Genomic DNA, 14,014 nt, shown 5'->3' on the forward strand with positions numbered 1-14,014 from the left:
ATGTTCAGCAACCTTAAGAGCTGCAATTGGAAACAAAACAAATGGAAAATATTAAAACCAGAATGGCACATGAATATGAGTTTCAGTAGATGCTTTTAATAAATGACAGTTAAATGCAACTATACCTAAGAATGCAACAGTAACGTAATGAAAAAAACTATATAATATAGTGTAAAGAGAAGATTAAACTGAGTAATACCTGACAGACAAAATCTTAAGACTTCACTTACTTGACATGTCCCTGAGCAACTGCTGAACACAAAGGTGTAAAGCCATTTTTGTCAGCAGCATCAACTTGGGCTTCTGCAGTCAGCAGCAATCTCACACAATCTATAAATTGAGCAAAACACAGACTGATGCAACAAAACCAAGTAGTTAAAACTACCAGAAGTTAAAACCTGCTCGAGGGGCAACGGCAGCCAGTCTTTTTGACTATACATCACACACCTCAGCAAACTGAAGTAGAAGCTCAGGAAGCAGTCTGCAGGAAAGAGGTGAGAATTGACTCCCTGGGGGCACCACCACTCTTTTGCAAAAGGGGCTTGGGTTGTGTTCTACTGGGATCCAATAGGTGCCCACTGCTGGCAACTCCCACAGTGTTAGGTAATTTACCTCCAAAGCGGGGAATCTGAATTATCCAGCAGCCCCTAAAAGCAGCACAGTCCCACTGGCAGTCATGTGACACATCCTAAATATGACAGCCACAGAGGAGATGCTCACAAGCCATACGTAACTCAAACAACATGCTGGCTAATCTTGTTTTAGGACACTTTGACTTGGGATTGCAATGACAAATAAAATAAACTGACAAACTCAGACATTTCCAAACCACTTCCATTCATACATTTCCAAAATTACATACTAAAAATAGTACCAGCCTGATTCTACCATTCTACAGCTAAATTAAGATAATTAATTACATAGTAATTAGACAGCTTTTCATCCACAAATTGGATGCAATTAAGAAAATACTTTTATCTGCTTTATATTCTTGAAATTGGTTCTAGACCAAAATAAAACAAGTCCTTTGTAGCTGAAACTACTACTTTGAAATTAAGCTCAGCTAGAACACCAATTATAAACTTCTGACCTGATTTCTGAGCAAGTTTAACACAGTCTGTTCCAGCACTGGGTAAGATCCTGAAGCCAAGCTTTGCTAGTGAAGCTTATCTCTAACAGAAACATGTATTTAGAATTACTTAGAAAACTGACTAATCTAAACCATTCCTGGATGTATTTACTCCTGATTCAATTCTTTCAAATATTAATACAGATGTTGTGGAGTTGATTGAATAAATAATTTAACATAAAGAAATAAGATATTAAACCACTGTAAATTATATTGTAATTTAAGATTCTCAAATTTTTAAGTAAGTAATCTGATCTGAAATGACTTTTTTTTTTTTTAAAGTTGGTTGTCAGGATAAGATACTAGGACTTAATCTGTAATATTTTTTTTAAATCATAAAGAAGCTCTCAGTTAACTAACTTACCTAGTATTTCCATTTGTAATATAATACCAATTAAAATAAAATTATATTTTCAATCACTTTGTAACAGAAAAAATACTCTGCCAACAACATTTTTTTAAATCCTTTTTTCATTGTCAATCCCAGTCTTAAACAATTAACTTGAAAATACAGATTCCTGCTTGACATCCAAAGATACTGCTAAAGTTTATGAAGGATGTTGAAAAAATTTTCTTCTGGCAATTTCAAGTATTTGGCTAGAATACTCTTAGGTTTCTTCATAAAGCATATGGTAGCCATGCAAAAGCCATGAAGAATGCACAGAACAAGACTACCTTTCTAGAAAGGTATGGTTAACTCACAGTTATTGACTGGCAGATCATTCAGGTGATAGTTTATCTATGGGAAAATACTGTTTCTGATGAAGATAATTGAAAAGAGCTGTTATTCTCAGGGATAGGTACAAGCATAAGGAAACACAGCTACTTTCATAAGGCATACCAGGTGAGCTAGTAAGCTCTACGTGACCTGTTCTGGTGGCATATCAAGTAAAAGAGGAACAATCCTCAAGAAGCCTAGGTCCTCTGGATGGACTTCTGATTGGGAATTGGAGAAGTGTAATTTGGGTCAGTCCAGGCTCATTAACTCCAGTTCACCACTGTATGCCACAGAAGTAACCAGCAGTGGAGAGGACTGGATGGAAGGGCAGGCACAAGACAGATATGACAGATGTTGTCACTCGGTTAAAGGTTTTGGTCAAAGCAAAAGCAAAACATGGAAGTGTATTAGCACAAACACCTGGAGACTTTACTGCTCTCCACCACAGCTGGGTAGTTAGTTCTTCCAAAACATCATGCAGATACATCCAGTGGCTTGGCAGAGCTGACTCCGTGTAGCTGTACGTCTCTGCACCTCACTCCTTTCTACTTCCCACATCATTCCAGTTTTTTCCTATCAATCAGGGTGCCACAGCCTCCAAATACTCAGGACAGAAGAGAATCAATTATACCATAAATGCATATAATTAGCACATAGCTGAGTCCAAAGTATATTACTGTTATTCTTTTCACATCTCTCAGCTTCAGGAACTCTTGTTATTTCATTCTCTTTTTCTTAACCATCTCATGTGTGGCAGAAAATGGGTCAGGATTGGCAACACAATACAGATATATAGATATGCAGATATATTAGCTAAGTGAACTACTGTACATGTTATTAAGTGCATAATAGACTGAAGCAGCTCCTTCTTTGTTAATGGATCAAACCAAGGCAGCCTGACAAAACAGGCTGTCTCAATCTAGTGGTTAAATCATAAAATTAACAGTTCCTCGTGTTCATTCAAACACAAAGTATTTAACGTATATTTTTAGGGTGAAGTTCTCTCTCTCAAACCTACAGAACTGGGGACAGTGTGTGTGGGAAACAAACAAGACACTACAAGCTTCACATGCTGGAAAAACCCTCAGCTGCAGCTCTCAAAAGGCAACTGTTTCCTAACAGGAAGTCTACACACAGGACAGATTAGGAAAGAATATTTCAGTGCTCTCTTTTCTTGAATAACTCAATTTTCTCTACAGACTGGGATGTAGCTGCTGCCACCATGCTGGTTACAATGTGCTCTACCATTCTCTGGTTATCTGCACATTTCAAATACTGTCACTGAAAATATGTGGAGGTTATACACCGTATACTCTTCCCAGACCCTCTGCAACATGATATTGTTTCTGAAGGTTAGTACTCACTATAGTCTTAACAAGTCTAGAGCTACTCTTTTCTTCTGACCAACTGTTTCCAAGGAGAAATCAGAAAATCTGATTAGTTGACTTAAGAAGAATCAAGGTGTCCTGGATGTTTCCGAATCTATTTAGTCACTAACTCGAGGTTGAAAGTATTCTCAATAAATTAAATCATGGTGCGATCACCCACCAGGGTAAGCTTATGTGTTAAATCTTATAGTTAGACTTGATGGTCTCAAGGGTCTTGTTCAACCTAAATGATTCTATGATTCTAAGGAAAAAAAAAAACAGCCAAAAGACAGTAACATACCACTGACAATCCTACTCAATCCAATGAAAAAAATTTATACAATAAATTATTTTATCCTTCCTAAAATTACATCAGTGTCATTTCTTTCCACCTGGTTAGTTAAAAAAAAAAAGCTATTAAAATGCACTTTTTAAAATAAGAGATTTATTTCTGTACTTTCATTCCTAAGCCTATATTTTTACATAAATTTATTTTTAAGTCTCCACTTCGAAGAGCTGCATCTATCCATGCACTTGGGAGCAAACTGCAAGTAACAAAGAAAGGATTATATATTAAAGTTTAGCACAAAAACCTTTCTGCAAAAATATTATAAATCTACCACTCTTAATTTGCATATCATGTATTAAGGTGACATCAATACTGCTGCTGTGCGATTCTCTCATTCATAATTCACACAGTCCATTTAGTTGCTAAAATACAATGATCTGTACAATGAAGCACTTTTCACATCTTGTCAACTATACATAGAAGAGTAACACTAAGACCTTTGTAATATATTTTCTATCTTAAAAAGTAGAAAATACTAAACAATTACAGGATACATATGCATGTATTTGGTTTTATTATTGTCTTCTGTCAAGTGCCTCTGTTATTTGAAATTTTGACAACATAACAAGAAACCAAATTGCCTTTGCTGTCAGTTAGAGCTGCTCAGTAATTGGAACTGAAAATCAGGACATTTGCTTTGAAACATTTTAGGAATACAAGATGAGTAAAGAATAATTGGGTCAATTATGGTCTCCCACAAACAGCAGCAAGAATAAATGGATGTAACCCTAGATTAACGCACAGAACATCCATTCAATGAGGGGGGGAAAAAAATAAATCCCCACATTATAATAAACTTGGACTCTTAATACTGAATTAAAAAAAAAAAAAAAAAGTGCCACAGGCAGAAAATAAAACAAAGGACTTTCCTAATATTTTAAGGTTCTTGGCAACAGCAAAGAAACTGTCAGATGAAAAGGCCCAGATGTTCCTACTAAGTAAACCATAGCACCTAGCAAGCAAAGATAAAATATACCATTCCAAACAAAGGGAAAATTCCCCCTACCCCTATGCCTGGCAGCAAAATTAACCCTGAACATGTCAGAAAAATGTATACTATCTGCCTAGCTAAGGATTTTGGATCCAATAATTTGATATTTAAAATACCTGAGAAAAATAATGGCAAAGTCTCTCTAAATACTATTTTGAACACGGGAGCGGGATTTTCTGATTGTCTCTAACAAATACATTGTGAAATAAAACCACAAAATACTCTTCAAAGCTGCGGCTTTATAGGCACTGTGTTCCACCTTCTATTATGAAATAAAATCTTGACTTTACTAAAAATTAATAGATTTTTGTCATTGATATTGGTGGATTTCATCTTTAGTGTCCAAAACAGCATAATGATATTATCTGCAATATATGAATCTAGGAGATTTTTACATATGTAGAAAAAATTAGAGTAATGTGTACTGGAATTTTTAAAAAAGCTGCTGTTTGAGAGCCTGAATGTTAACAGTCTGAAAACTATCACTTTGAGTTTGTATCCATGAAATTCGTAACTGTTACTAAGATATTTGCCTCATTTACTAATATGTTCATAAAATATGAAGACTGACTGTTGAAGGGTTCAGAAATGTTACCTCCTCAGGACCAAGGGCTGGGGTAGTGGGTAAAAGAAAAAATATTATCTCAGTATAGCCTAGAGAACAAACTAAAGCTGTTTCATCTAGTTCAAAAATAAAGGCAGTTTATTTTATTTCCCAACACACTACTCTGAAACCACCTTCCATCATTTTCATCGTTGCTGCAGATCAAAACACTGGGGATGGCCTGTTCTTTTCTGCTTATTCCCTGTAGAGGAAAGTTTGTTCTTTCAAATTGCCTTTGCTACAAAAGATATTTAATTTGTTATGGAACATGGGGTGACGATATCTGGTGGCTTTTTAAAAGAAGGGAGTGAAGAATTAGAATTGATGTTCCTGCAGAATTACAAGCAAGAGTATTTTCTGTGTTCCAAAATTCTGCCTCCAGAAGCATTGCTTATATATATGCTATACTATGATTTTTGTTATGTAATTTATACAACTCAGTTTCAATTTCACATTTTTAAAAAACATGCATTTGACCTAATTTATTATTAAAACTTATGTAATAAGCTTTCACTATTGCACATGAATTGCATAGCAACACTTAGTATCACTTACCTGTATGTCCATTCGTAGCAGCAGAATACAAGGCAGAATAGCCATCTTCACAAGAGTAATTAATGTCCAGTCCTTCTTCATTAAGCAGCATTGATAATAAAGTGACATTTCCCTGGGCAGCAGCTTGGTGAAGAAGGGTGGGCCTGCCACCCAGGGGGACAGGACCACCACTTGTTAACAAAGAGGTTAGGGAGGAAGACCAGCCTGTGAGTTAAAGCAATAGACATTAGATGGAAGACACATAAATAAAGCTCTACATTTTCTGTGCTCTTTTAAAAATTAAAAAGGATCTTCAAAATGACAGGAGTTTTTAGTTTAGCACAGGTTTTTGTGATGCTTTGTCCATACATCAGAAGATATTCTGAAGAATAAAAACTATGTACAGTGATGACAGCTGTTAATGCAAATGAACAGGATTTCATTACAAAAAGGTTAATGTGAAACTTGCTATAAACTGTAGCAGCAGCTGAATGTCTCAAAAAAGTTTATATTATTATAATTCAGAACCTACCAAAAGTTTTATACAAATTTTAATTTAATTGCTGATATACTGGGAAGGTTTTTTTAAAAGTATGTAAACAAAGGCTTCCAAAACAAAATACTTATTTTCATATGAAATTTCATCCTCCTTTACAGTCTTAGTGTAAACTTTGGTATTCATATCTCACCTGCAGTTACACAGATAAATTGCACAGAGAGCCCTTAATAACTGTAAGCGCTTTTCAATAAGTTTGCAAAAAAAAAAAAGCAAAAATCATTTACACAAATAATGTAGAAATAAAAATATTGAACTGTACCTTAAGGTAATGTTCCTTTTACTGAGCAATACTTAATATATTATAAAATGCTCCAGTGTCAATGAATTACCAGTTATATAAAATTTATGAGTGAAAGGTTTCAAGTCACCCCATTAAAAATTAGTATTCAATTCAAAGCTTTGAAAGCTTAGGAGTTATCTTGGTTAATCGTTCTGTTCATTACTTATCAGCTTTAACAGGGAGTTTGTTAAGGATATGAAGTTTGCTGCATAAGGCATAGAAAACTTTGTGCATTCTTCCTTGATCAAGGACTGCAAGAGAAAACAGGAGAAAGATTTTTTTATCTTATTTTCACTATTACCTTTAGAAAATCCACTTTATAGTTTTCTCCTGAATAAATAACTTTGTATTCTATGTCCACACACAAGCTATTATATGAGGTTGAAATCTGACAATAACAAAGCAAGTTTACTGTGGTTCTTCAACACCCAAGACTGAAGAGGAGCTGTAGGGCATTACCTCCAGCTCCATCAAGCTGATCAAGTGCTGATCTGACATGCAACACCTAGAACTAGAAAAAGCATGTGGCAGTAGCTCTACCATGTCGGGATGATCTGCTCTGCATTTTGGAAAAACATGCAAGTTCCCAATAGCATACTACAAAAGCAACAGATTTGGGAACGTTGCAAGATCTAGATAAAATTTTAAGTAAGGTCCAGACTTACACAAGAATCCATCATCTGAGCAGCCCCAATGAAGAACACATAGTTTGATCCCAGTTCAAAACAACAAAAATTAATTATTGGAATTTTTTCATATTTGTTTCTAAAATAAGATAAATTTGTAATTTCAAATCAAGTTTACTAGTTCAGTATGTAAAGGAATCTTATTTGAAGTATTTTCACAATGTTAGCTTATTATTCACTATATTCACTATTATTGACTATAAGAAGCCATCACTACAGCTATGAAGTTACCTTATAAATCCAACTTTAAACTGATGATAAACTGTAAAGTTAATTCCATCCATCTTCATATAACTTCAATTCTGAAGCTACCTCCTGACTATTAATACTCTTACTAATATTTCTTTCTCCTGTATTTTTAATCAGAGGATTTTGAGGGTTTTCTGAAGTTTGTTAAAAAATTAAAAAAAAAAAAAAAAAAAAAGTAAACTGCATCCTTTAAGTGGTTTAAAAATACATTTATCTCCACTTCCAATATTTGAGAACAGTTAACTCATAAAATCCCCAAAGGTCTAAAGAATTACTTTTGTTCTTCATTACCATTATAGAAGTGGTTTTATTTTTCCAACCTTTTGTTATTCTTTGAAAATAACTGTGCTGCAGGTGTTGCTATATATAAAAATATTTTTTAAATGGTACTTATGCAGTTTTACTGTCTTGCCATGGTAGTTAACTGGTAGTGTACATAGCTTGGATGTCACTCCAGATTGCTAACATTCTTCATCCAAGATATACTGAAATTATTTGGGAGGACCTGGGGAGCCTGACACTAAGCTTTAAGTATGAAGTTCACTTTGCCAAGCAGTTTTGTAATATTTTTCTGGGTTCCCTTCCTTACTGAAAATAGTGTTGTGGTTTGTTGGGGTTTTTTTAAAGCATCATTAACAGAAATGCCAAAATTAAGAGTTTTTGTGTGCCATATGTGTATCTTAACTTTAATTTCAACTCTTTAAAATGAAAGATATGTTGTTGCAATTCAGTGATGAAATTTATTATACTAGGTTAACATTAGATGAAAACCTTATGCTGAAAAAGATATGACCCAGGTAATAACATAATTTTAACTTCTATTACCAATGTAAAGCAATATAATAAAGCTGAATTCATCCAACAAAATACATCAACATTAGAAAATACTAATAAATAAGGTACACTATTACTGATTCAAAAAGCTAGGAAACGTGAAGCATCTGTGAAAGCTTGTAGGGCATGCAGTGATGAAGGGCAGACAGATAGACAAAAACAGCTTCTGGCATCAGCTTCAGAATGTGAGATGGTTAATTTCAGAGCCCAGATCAGTCCCTTATCCCCCACTTTTATCTTCCAAGCCAATTGTATAGAGAGAATAAATCAATCATTACAGAAATGAGCAAAATAAAAAACATACTTCAGTGAAGAGTGACATAGAAAGTGCAAAACCAAGAAGAAAGTAAAAGCAGAAATCCCAGGGGTATGAAAATCCAACTGCCTACATTCGTTTCCATTTTGAAGTCTTACAGCCATTGAAATGTAGAAATCCAAACAGAGCAGAAGCATTTTGGCACCAGTTCAAATGCTGCTGAAGTTAATGAAAACACTGTCACAGATTTTGAATCAGGCCATAAATGTTCACTGTAATTTCTCTATGTGCAGTCTGTTCAACATTAGTGACAAAAGCTGGTGTCTTTTTCTACCAGGGATGAAAAGAGAAGCATGCAGTACAATGCCCAATCTCTAAAAGAAGGTATTGTCACATTAATTTACCAGAACACAACTGAAATAATCGGTATTCTGATTTTAAGTTTGCTCTTACTAGTTGTTCCTTCTAGAACCAATACACTCTCTTACTGAAGATCAGGCTGTTGATATGTTAAAGCAATCTGAGCTAACTGGGAAACTGTTTTAAAACTAATAAATAGAATACTTTAGTGGTTAGGGTATTATCAATCCCTCTGACTCTACAGTAAGTAGAAAGAAACATGAATTTACTGACCAAAAAAAATAAAGGATTATTTCAGTGTCTTTTTGTGTTAAATGTTTTGCACTGTTTAAAAATATTAACAAATCCTGATCGAAGCTCACTACTTACTACACAATAAAATGAGTAACATTTCACCATGCTGTGCTTTAACTGAAAGTAAAATTGCAATTCTAACCATTTTCTGAAGAAAGTAAATAAAACAGATTTAAATCAACCAGAACATTAATAAAGCTAACTGAATCTGTGCCTACATGGTGTGAAAATGCAGACACAGGAAGGAGGTTTCAATACTATTTGTAGTTTGTGAGATGTTCACCTCAAGAAAAGTCATACTGAAAAAAGAAACTGAAAAGAGAAAGTGATTAAGCTACATGAATCCAGGCATAACTGACCACATTATCTTAATGAAAACAGTGTTATTGAATTTGGTTTATCCTTTCTAAGACAAAGTCTATTTCCACATATATTTATAAAATTTACTTTTTTTTCTTTTCTCAGCATAAAATTTTGAAGGAAGTATCTTTCCATACTTGCATAACATCTGTTGCTCAAAGTTTATTTAGTTCTGCAGATTGCCAGAACACTTGGCCAAAACAGATTAAGTTCCCTTAAAAGACATAAATAAAACGGGATTGGAGAATAAGTGCACTAAAAGACAAGCATTAGTTTGGGAAAAAGACAAAGGAGCTCCTGAATATTTACCTGAATATTGCAGATAAAGTTATTAGAATTCTTTGACCCTGTTTGTAGTCAGTAAATGAGGGATATTAAAGCAACATCTCTATATTAATAAAATAAAACAGTAGACCACTATCTAGAGTTTAAGCAATCTTCCTTTATAAACTTCAGATTATGTGTTATGTTTCCCATTCACGATTGTAAAAATTCACAAAAATCAGTGCCACTTACAAAATACTAACAGAATCAAATGTTCAAAGCAAGGATTATAAGGAAATTAATGAATCCAAATGTTTCCATTCCTTCCAAACACAAGTGAATGGAATGTAAATGAAGAAATGCAATCTGAACACAAACCAGCACAACTTAAAAAACCTAACAGCTTTTGACAAAAACCCTATTTTTGAGAATTGCTTTTGAGAACTGTCACAAATGTCATAAAAAACACAGCTTGACTATTTTGTGGAGGAGTCCTATTTAAAAGGCTGATTGTTCTCCTACGAAAAAAGTTTATACTTCAAAGCACAAACAAAAGTAATAACAATACATAGAGCTATGAAGTCAAGTTGTGGTAATTTCTTTTTTAAGATAGAAGATATTATTTTTAAAGAATAATCAAAAACAGCTTCCCCAAGACTGATGAGTGAGTTCAACTGCCTTATCAGACAGTGGGATAGCTACCAACAGAAAGTGTTTGGTTGTGCGATGGAAGCAGACTTGCTGTGCAGGCATTCTCTACCCTACAGATGATGATACAGAAGGACTGAAGTTATGAGGGACTAAAGTACCATAACTGAACTGAAAATAACTGTTGAAAGTTTGAGGCTATTCAAACGTTATTCAATGCTGATGAAAGTCTAAATTATTCCATAACTGTGTGTCTGTCTGCCTTACTGCACTGCAAGTCAGGCTAAAGTGGGACTTCTACCTAATGTTCCAGTGCTACTGATTGCAGCAAAGAAATATGTTGACAAAAAGATTTATAGGAGAGCTACAATTAACTGAAATGTAGATGAGGGCTGCCTTTGTCCATTTAACTGCCATCAAGAAGATACCCTGCAGTTGGCAGCACATTAAGCACACAAATAAGTCCCTCCCACAATGCAAAATGAGTAGCAAATACACACACTGACTCCAGACTATCAATGCAACCTTTCGATTTTAAGCTTCCAACAATAAACCTTGGCTGATACCTGTTGAAGTAAACCTGTGAGATGCCACACACAAGTATTAACAAAGCCTACAAGTATAACCAGAAGAACTACAGAAAAATGAAAATAAAAATGAAATGTATTCTGTAGGTATGAAGTCATATATTTGAAACTGCACTGCTATCCAGGCAATTATATACCTTAATGTGCAACCACCTAATGCCATAGGAGAATACAGTAGCACTGGCTATGCCCTATTTCCTAAAAGATTCACAAAGCACTGAAATACACATTCCATGGAAGATCACCAGCAGAGGCAATTTTCAAAACATTATTTCAGACTGAGAAAGCATTTAAGTCTCAAATAACACAATTCACAAAAAAAAAATCACCTAATCAACCATCCAACCCCCCAAAAACCCAAACAACAACAACAAAAAAGAGTTTCTTTAATGTATCATAATATGCAGCCCATTTACTTTAAACATTAGTCCTCTTTACCTTTAAAAAAAGCTTTCAATTCAGAGATCTCCTTATGGAAGCAAACTAATTTATAACATTACTAAGCAAAAGAATTCCCATACCCCTGGAATGTGGAAAAAATATAAATGAAAATATCAGCTTCTAGAAAGTAAAAAAGAGAAATGTATAAAAAGATAAATAAAGCAAACAAAAGACGTATAGGAAAACCAAAACATTATTTTAGAGGGAGAGAGTTTGTAGCATATCAATCCCTTTACCTGATGCTGTTACCAGGAGGCTGTCTGAATCACATGGTCTACAGGATGAAGCACTAACAGGGTTTATGGAGGAGCTACAGGCAATGGTGGTGGGAATGACAAAGGAATTTTCTGAACATGCAGGTTGGTTCAGTCCAGGGAAGTGGGAAGGCCAGGCACCCACCTGAGATGAGGCTATGGCTGGTATGGCACAGCCTGCAGGTGCCACAGATAAATCTATAGCAGGTTTTGGTGGCAGCTGAGGTGAGGACTTAGATATAATTTCCTCATTTATTACCCTGATTCCTTGTGGTGAACTTGAAAGAGGTGAGGTCACGGTTTTGCTGTCAGTTTTTGCACTTGTATTTGGGGATCGACTACTATCCATTAAAACTTTAAGCTGTGGGTGTGGTGGAGAAGGAGTTTGAGAAAGACCTGGTTTTTTAGGAGGAATAGGTGGAGGATTTCCTCTGTCAATTCTTGATACACTGGGAGTCTTTAAACTCATTCTACCTACTGGGGGGTAAGTGCCAACTTCCATTGAATGTGATGTCCCTGGCCGTGATGGAGCACTGCTCTGAGGGCTTGTAAATCTTGAGAGGACTTGGGTAACCGTATTCCGAGCTACCTGTTTGGCAACTAGGTTGTCACGACTAGTAGGGGATACATCCCTTGAGGGAGGGCTTTGGGTAGTGTTTCCATTTTGGTCTTGATCATTTGCATTTGTTTGAAATCTAAATCTAGCTGCTTGGATTCGTGGATTTAGGCCTGGATGCCCAGTAGTGTTGGCAGATGGTGAATGCAAACTGTGCATAGAAGAAGTGAGTGAGGAATTCTGAGCTGTGGAAGTTGGTGCTGCAGGGGTGCAGAGGGAAGTACTATTTGAAAAAGGGGAAGTGCTACTTGGTAAATCAGGTGATGAGCCTGTACTTGGTCCATTTTCCTCAATTCTGTTTTGATTCTGTGTAAGAACAGGAGTTGCAGGAGGGACAAGTTCACTAGATGAAGACTGCCTATCAATGACAGGCTTCACATTTGCTGCATTGGTGCACACATTCATTTTTGTATTGCCAGATCCTAGTGGGTTCACTGTAGAAGGCTTTACAGATACAGTCAGAGGCAACTTCTTAACATTTTCTGTGCTACTGTCCATCACTACAGAATCTGTTTGGCAGGCAACAGTTCTTGAACTTGGCTCTTCTGTTTCAACAGAAACAGAAACAAGACTCCTATCTTTGTTTTTTTCTTTAAGAGAAAGATTAGCTTTACTTTCATTCTCCTTTTTTAATTGCTCAATCATTTTGATCATTTTATCTCTCTCTTCTCTGAGGTCACTGGTGTGCATTTCCTCTCTGTGAAGTTTGGCACGCAACTGCTCTCTCTCTGTGTCAAACTCAGACAGCTGCTTTTCCATTTGAGCTTCCATTTGTGTACTCTTTTGTTTCTCAGCTGCAAGAGAGTCCTCCAGTTCAGCAGCCTTTTTCTTTTCCTCTTCAAATTTTGACATCACTTCTTCCAGTTTCTGGGCTTCCTCTACAATTCGGCCAGACAACTGCTTACACTCTTTCACTAGCATCAAAACTACATGCTTATTCTTTCCACGTTCTTCTTCAAGACGAGCTGATAGCTTTTTGTGCTCCAGCTCAAGATTCTGTAACTGAGATTTTTCCATTTCCAACTGTAAGAAAGCATAGAGAAAAATTCCATTAACAAGATGGAAACTTTCAACATAACCTAATATTAAACTGACATTGATATTTTAACTTTTTAAAGTATGCCTAAAATGAGCCTGACTACCCCAGGAATGTAATCTGTGATATCTAAAACAAGTGCCTATAATTTTATACAAGCAAAAGAAAGAGATAGGCATCTGAAGAGTGATTCAGAAACTAAGTAAACCCATCTACTTTCCTCCATTGACACACAAAGACTTCTCAGAGATTAAATGCTTGTGATTTGCGAGGAGGACACTAGTCAAACAGCAACAAAAAAACTGATTTCTTTCTTCCTGCTCCTCCCTTCACATACTGATGAAGTAGCTTCCTATATGACTTATCTGAATGACTGATAAAAAAAACAAACAAAAGCCCCCAAAACTGCTGAGCATTCCTTCTCCTATAGTCTCTTTATTGGTATAGTCTTGTCAGTTCTACTTCATATTTATGTACAGATTGATACAGAAATAACAATTCAGAACTGTACCACTAAACTGCATTTTCTAACTATGTATTTTTTCTCGAAAAATACTTTCAGGTACCTATGAAAAAAAAAAATAAAAATCAATTGCTC

The 14,014-nt window shown here is 35.4% G+C and overlaps 1 protein-coding gene across 2 annotated transcripts in view; it reads right to left on the reverse strand.

Moving 5' to 3' along the window:
• Positions 1 to 14,014, reverse strand: part of CTTNBP2 (cortactin binding protein 2) — an 82,603-nt gene that overhangs the window by 33,392 nt on the left and 35,197 nt on the right. For both annotated transcript variants that reach the window (XM_026866261.1, XM_026866268.1), the window contains exons 4-6: positions 11,747 to 13,403; positions 5,714 to 5,917; positions 231 to 330 (exon numbers count right to left, since the gene is read on the reverse strand). In XM_026866261.1, the coding sequence (XP_026722062.1) occupies positions 231 to 330; positions 5,714 to 5,917; positions 11,747 to 13,403 (1,961 nt within the window). The remainder of the gene's footprint in view (positions 1 to 230; positions 331 to 5,713; positions 5,918 to 11,746; positions 13,404 to 14,014) is intronic.

This window comes from Athene cunicularia (assembly GCF_003259725.1).
Source record: "Athene cunicularia isolate RWA chromosome 1 unlocalized genomic scaffold, athCun1 chr1_part2, whole genome shotgun sequence".
In the NCBI taxonomy this organism is placed as follows: Eukaryota; Metazoa; Chordata; class Aves; order Strigiformes; family Strigidae; genus Athene; species Athene cunicularia.